Source organism: Acromyrmex echinatior, chromosome 17 (assembly GCF_024713525.1).
Source record: "Acromyrmex echinatior isolate Ae372 chromosome 17, ASM2471352v2, whole genome shotgun sequence".
NCBI classification, from domain to species: Eukaryota; Metazoa; Arthropoda; class Insecta; order Hymenoptera; family Formicidae; genus Acromyrmex; species Acromyrmex echinatior.
The window spans coordinates 7,326,577-7,333,967 of NC_141868.1; the positions used below are offsets into that span (position 1 = coordinate 7,326,577).

The window sequence follows — 7,391 nt, forward strand, 5'->3', positions numbered from 1 at the left end:
GTTTCAATTTCCTATCAATATTGGTTTCGTATACATCGATATAGCTATAACTTTCAAATTATTTTTAAATTGTAAAGAATCTAAAATGGATTGGATTTTTATGTCGCAAAAGTGAAAATAGATTTTCTATACAGTCTTGTGTAAGACGACCAGTTAAAATAAATTGAAAAATGAATTGCGATGTTCTAAAAGATACTCTACTAAATTAATAATTGATGTTGTAGAGAGTATGATGTCTCTTTGTATAGGTTTAAATTTATATTCACTATCTATTTTTATTTTCGTAAAAAGATCTATTATTTTACGAAGAAAAGAAATGTTAGCATTATATATTTCTTTATTTCTTGTATCCAATCCTTTACAACATGTTCTAGAAGTCATTAATGAGAATCGCTTAGATGGTTGTTTAACAAACCATGAAGTTATAATATATTCTGTCTTATGATTAGCTAAAAATTCTAATGCACTACTGACATGGGTTGAAAAAACATTTTTTGCTTTGTTTACACGCATTTATTGTAAGTATTAGTAGTTTTGATATCATCAATATTTAATCTAGGCGTTAGAAAAAATTCGAGATCTTTCTGAGATTCCATTAATTCATTAAAATGTTTAATTCATTAAAATGTTTTTTCAACTCTGTTACATAGTAATTTATACTTATTAACAAATTCTTCTGGCAAGATAAAAAATTTGTTGTTAAGTAATGATTCTTTTACATTTTTCAAAAGATGTAGTACATCTGCAATAAAATATAGGAATTTATTAGGATCAGAAGGATGGGGAATACAATTTCTAACGTCTGAATATCGTCCCACACTTATCCCATAACATTTCCATAGTTTGCCATTTCCAAGATCCATATCAGAAGTTACATAATTAACATGAAGACCAATTATTTCAGCTTTATGAATTATCTGTAAAATGATATCTTTTAAAACTGCTCCATTAAATGAGTCGCCTGTGTAAAAATAACCCATAATATCCATCGATTAGCTGTACCTGTTAACATTAATGTTAAAGCATGCATTGCATTACCTTCTTTATTTGGAAATGTTATATTTCCTAGTAATGTTTTCGTTGAAGAATCATAAACATGTTTTAGTGTTACTTATTTCATCAATAACAAGCCCACATTCTTTATCATTTTGAAAAGAAGATAGTTTAAATTGTAAAAAATCGAACATTTCATTTGAAATATCACTCTCAAATTTTAAATTTTCCAATCTTCGTTGTAAAGTGCGCAAATTTGGAAGTGGTATTTTTTGTTGTAAAAACTCTTCATAACCATTAGTATCACAAGTAAACCTCAATCTAAGTGAACATTGAACAGTTTCATTAAGCCAATTTGTTTTTCGTTTTTTTGTTAATAGCTTTAATTTGTTCTTCATTGAATACTTCCTTTAAAGCTTTTTTTATATTGATCATTATTATTTTTATTTTCAAGTCTTAATATTCTAGATCTTAAAATTCTCATTTTCTTGCGCATAAGAGTTAAATGGATTTGCATTTTTCGATTTATTTCTTCTAATTTTTTGTTTCTATCTTTTTCTTTTTTTCCATCAATTTCTGTTATACTTGAAGTACATTTTGTTGATGATGTATTAGGATTGATTATTGATGCATTAACTTCAAATTTATAGTTATCATTTATAGTTATCATTTATAATTATCTAAAAGATATATTTATTATAAATGTTTATAAATATATATACTTCTTTCATTGATTTTTATCACTTTTTTGATTTTACCTGTTCTATAATTTACTATAATTTACTATAATTTACTATAATTATTATAATTTGATCTTCTTTGCAATCGTCAGAAATAAACCTACGTTTATCCTCAACTACATCAAAATTTTGATTATTAAAAGGTACTTTCTTCTTTACAGTATCTGAAAATTGTTGGCACTGCATTTGGTTTTAATTTCTTTTTATTATCCATTCTCTGTTTCTATATTTTAAGAGCAAAATGCATCTGTAATAATATAAAAGAAATCAAAAATTCAGAAAAATATTATATAGTATATACCATTTCATAAAATATTATATATTAAATATCGTAATTATCATATTGATTTAGACTCACAATGCAATGATAATTGAAAAGATTACGACAAAAAGAGAAAGAATTAAATTCAATGTGATGACTATACATATACTTAGTGCCAAGACACTACCGTGTATTCAAATATTATAATTAATCTGTGTATATTTTATATTACATTTTTATTTTAATATCTTAAATATATTTATAAAGAATAAATTACTTTACCTCACATACAGATGAATTTTTTGACGGTGTATACTTCTTTTTTTATTAAAATTTGAAAATTTCTCATACTTATTCATGTTATATGAATAGAAGTCAGCATGTATTGAAGCTTCTATTACACTTATGTAATCTGTACAAATAGAAATTATAATTTATTAACATCACATATTTAACAAGATTAAATAAGCAATACTTCTTTTACCTTTGCAATATTTTAATTGTTGTATACCTTCAACAGCTTCCATTTGCGACTAGCTTCCAATTATGTTTAATGTCCTAACTTTAAATGATACCGATATCTATTTTCAACTCTTCGTAACTATTCGAAAAATTTATTCCTTAAACTGTTAAAAGTTGAGCTGTACACGTTTGAAATAGTTCCTACAAGAATTATTTTATTATAAGACAAAATGTATTTTAAAAACTAATTTCTTACGTTAAACAAATTGTACCAATCAATAATTACCCATAATATTTGTCATACCCATAAAAGTCATGTCTTTAATTCCCTTTGTCTTACGTTGACCATCCCATGTTAAATGTCTGGCAAGCTGATTGGAAAGAGTTATAATCAAACAATTAATCAAATGATTTTCTGCTGATTTTTCATCTATCACATGAATCTTTTTTCATTGTAAAAAATATCAAATACGAAATGTGACTTTAAAAATATATTCATCTTTTTTTTTATTAATAAAAACAATGTTCAACTTACAAATTGATTTCGTAGTTTTTCGTTCTTTTTTAAATCGTTACTAAATTTTTTAAAGTCTTCCATTGAATTTAACGGAAAATTAGGTAATAAGTCCAAAGAATATTTTGCTGTTGATGAAGAATATTGTTCATGAAGAATAATCAAGATTTCATCTACTTTTCGATTTATTGACATTAAATATCCTTGTGTGGAATTTTCTCGTAAAAACAAAAATTAAATAACATGAATGCAAAAAGACTACACAGCAAGAAAATTTGTATTTGTGTTACAAATGATCACTCAAGTCTTTGTTAAAATTTTGTGTTAAATTTTTAATATATTCCAGTATTAATTTAACTTATTGTTAGTGTTATGTAATATACTGTGATTATTTTAATATTTTGTATTAAATTGATTTTCAATATTCTTCAGTGTTAAAGTAATATAATTGTGAGTAGTAATAAATCATATAAAAATATTTTTCAAAGAATTTTAAGATAAATAAATAAATTATGTAATAATAAATATATTATTGTAAAAGTTAAATTTATTGAAATATGTTAATTTAATTAATTTATATTATAAATTAATTTTAATGAAGATATTGTATATAATTGCGTACAAATTGTCAGCGTCACATTTTTTGTGTAAAATTTGTACATAATCTTTGCATTATTTCCATATATATATATATATATATATATATATATATATATAATCATATTGTATTAAATTAACACAAAATATTGAGTGGACCGTTGGGACATGTCAAATGTGTTAAATTTAACAGAAATTTTCTAACTATGTACAAAAGACTGACCTTTGCTTAAAGGTTCCTTTTCCAAAGTTTGAAAAAGATTTGGAATAATATTTGATTGTTGCACTTGTAGCGTAGAATCATCTTTCCCTATGAAAAAAAGAAAAATAACTGTTAACAATTAAAAATATAGGTACCTCGACCATAAAATTATAGAAATAGTATAATATAATATGTAAAAACCTATAATATTTTTCCTGATTATCTTTAGAAAGTTCAGATTTCATTCTGTTTATCATTTTTATATCAATTCCAGGAATATAATAAAAAAAAAAACTGAACAAAAATTAAAGAATATTAATAATGAATTAAAACACATTTTAAAATATTTATAACAAATATATAAAATATAAAAATAATAATTTATTACGTACTGTGTTTTATCATAAGAAGACACCGCTTTTCTTCTGTATTAGATGAAGATTTATTTGCATTATATTTTATCCTTCCGGAATAATTCTCTTGAATATCATCTGTAAAATAGATATAAAATATGTGTGTATGTGAGTACATACATTTTATAAATTTATAAACGATATAAATTTTATTAGTAACAAATAATTTCTTTACCTTTAAAATTTTCTTGGTTTTGCGGAACATGATAACTATCATCAAACTCACGAGTATCAGAAATATTTGAACATTTAAAAGACTTGTCCTGTTCGAGTTGTGTATCTAAAAAAAAAAGATGAAATTATACAAATTTTATCATTAATTATTTTCTAAGATATTCTTTCTAAAAATCTATACAATATATCCTAATGAAAAAATTTCATTCACATTATTTCATGTTTTGGAACATTACTGCGAAATTGCTGAAATGTTCCAAAACGTGGATTAATTTCAGCTAAATTTTTTCACCAAGGTAATCATGTATAAATATAATTATATGTAAAATGATTATAATGCATCTTATACATGTGCGTGCGTGCGTGCGTGCGTGCGTGCGTGCGTGCGTGCGTGCGTGCGTGTGTGTGTGTGTGTGTGTGTGTGTGTGTGTGTGTGTGTGTGTGTGTACAGGGTAGCATGAATATACGGCCACACTCGTCCTGAGAGTGGACTAAACTGAGTAGAAAAGTCCTCTACTATTTTATAATGCTCGCAATAATTAACGAGATATTAACGTTTAAAGATAGCCAAATACGCGCGTCCTCCCGACCTATTATTGCCGAAGGCACGGCTCACCGAACGCGCGGGCCGTGAGGAGCGGGGTTTATCGTCGCGAGCATCTAAGCTCAAACGGCACGACGCGCCTGCTAGGCCATTCCCGCTCCTCGCGGTCCGCGGGCCATGCGCTCGGTGGGCCGTACCTTCGACAATAGTAAGTCGAGCGGACGCGCGTATTCGGCTATCTTTAAATGTTTAATATCTCGTTAATTAATGCGAGCATTACAAAATGATAGAGAACTTTTCTATTCAATTTAGTCCACTCTACCTGCTCGGGACAAGTGGGACCGTATATTCATGCCACCCTGTATATATAGAGTCGTTGAACCAGCTTTTACTCCATGAGAAAAAATTTATTGATTTCATACCTACCCAAGCATGCGATATAATTGAATTATAACGTGTGCAATCGATAATTTTCTCATAGGGTAAAAAGCTGATTCAACGACTCTGATTCACTCTATATATCTGTATGGCATATTACCCTGTGGTGACATGAATATACGATCCCACTATCTACGATTCACCCTGTATATGTATATGTATATATAAGGTGTAGTAACAAGATATCCATTATTTTTGCATGAAATTGAAGGCTTTATTTAGTATAGTTAGAATGATCCGATTTAGGTCAAATATGCACCGTTTTGTTTGATAACTTATTGCCATTTTGAAGGTAATTCCATTATGCCTCTCTCATAGAAATCTTCATCCCTATTGGCAAAAAACTGGGACAGTCGATTTTCATAAGCTTCTCTTGAGGCGAATTTTTCACTAGCAAAATCATTCGCCATAGACAGGAACAGGTGGTAATCACTTAGAGCTAGGTTCGGATTATAAAGTGGATGCATAAGAACCTCCCAACTAAGCTTCCCGGAGCTTCTGGCGAGTCACTATCGATGTGTGTGGCCTTGCGTTGTCCTGATGGAACACAATTCCTCTCCTATTGGCCAACGCTGATCGCTTCTGAGCGATTGCTTCCTTCAGACGATCCAATTGTTGACAGTACAGGTCCGAATTAAGAGTTTGGCCGTAGGGGAACAGCTCATAGTAGATGATTCCCTGCCAATCCCATCAAACATACAGCAAAACTTCCTGACCGTCAATTCTGGCTTGGCCACCGTTTGCGCCGGCTCACCGCGATTCGACCACGACCGTTTTCGCTTGACGTTGTCATAAGTGACCCACTTTTCATCACCAGTCACTATCCGCTTCAGAAATGGGTTGATTTTGTTGCGATTCAGCAGCGATTCGCAGATGGAAATTCGGTCCATGAGGTTTTTTTGCGTTAACTCGTGTGGCACCCATACATCGAGCTTCTTTTTATATCCAGCCTTATTCAAGTGGTTCCAAACGATTTTTTGTGCAATGTTTAGCTCCTGGGCAATCGAAACAGTGCTTACATGACGGTCGGACTCGATGATTTCCATTATTTTATCGACATTTTCGACAATTGGCCTCCCAGAGCGTGATGCATCTTTGACATCAAAATTATCGGAACGGAATCGACGAAATCAAAATTGCACGTGATTGACTGTTACAGTATCAGGACCATAAACACTATTCACATTTTCAGTCGCTTGGCTTGCGTTTTCGCCTTTATCGAAGAAAAACTGTAAATATATTTTCTCTTTGCTGGTGTCCATCTTTGACGCGCGCTCAAACAATACTGAGTCAAGCAATCACAAAACTATCTGAGTAGTTTTTTTAGTACGAAATCTTATATTTCTAACGCCATCTAGCGTAACCCGATCGCACTTATACAACGCGAGATACATATTACTAAAGTCATCTATTGGAAAAATAATGGATTTCTTTTTATTATTAGGTGTTGGAATTAATTCGTAGCGTTTTTTAATGAAAGAATGTTATTTATTTCACATGAGCATTAAAAAATACATTAATGAAAGTACTTCCCATCACTTGTAAAACGCTACGAATTAATTCCAACACCTAATACATCTTTATAATTATGTATATAATGCATGAATAAATTCTACTTAATCATACAAAAAAAATTTATCATATTTTAACTTATATGTGTGTCTAAAAATTTATCATATTTGTAATTATATGGAATATTCGGAACATTTTTCTCAATTTTCTCTGCAAATACAAATAGTACATTTTAAAATATTAAATTTAAAATAATAAGCTATATACAAGATATATATATATATACTCTATATGTATGTATGTGTATATATATATATATATAGATATATATATATATATATATTAGATTGTGCATATGAAATGTCGGATTTTTAAGTGAATATATAAAATTACTCTATCTTTTTTCAAAAGCTGTTTATTTAATCAAAATATGCTCCATTTGTTTCAATATACTTTTCCCAACGAGATTTTAATGCATAGATGCCTGTCTTAAAGAAATTATGATCTTTAGAATCAATAAACTGTGAAATGGAATTTTTC

The 7,391-nt window shown here is 28.9% G+C and overlaps 1 protein-coding gene across 1 annotated transcript; it reads right to left on the reverse strand.

Moving 5' to 3' along the window:
* Positions 1-319: 319 nt before the first annotated feature.
* Positions 320-6,385, reverse strand: LOC105149379 (uncharacterized). The gene is made up of 9 exons (XM_087415286.1): positions 6,040-6,385; positions 4,913-5,140; positions 4,359-4,463; positions 4,163-4,261; positions 3,792-3,878; positions 2,744-2,828; positions 2,480-2,658; positions 2,278-2,407; positions 320-1,980 (listed from the first exon to the last, which is right to left on the reverse strand). Exons 1-6 carry the CDS (start codon positions 6,383-6,385, stop codon positions 2,794-2,796), a joined length of 900 nt encoding a protein of 299 aa, XP_087271412.1. The 3' UTR covers positions 320-1,980; positions 2,278-2,407; positions 2,480-2,658; positions 2,744-2,793.
* Between the last annotated feature and the right edge of the window lie 1,006 nt (positions 6,386-7,391).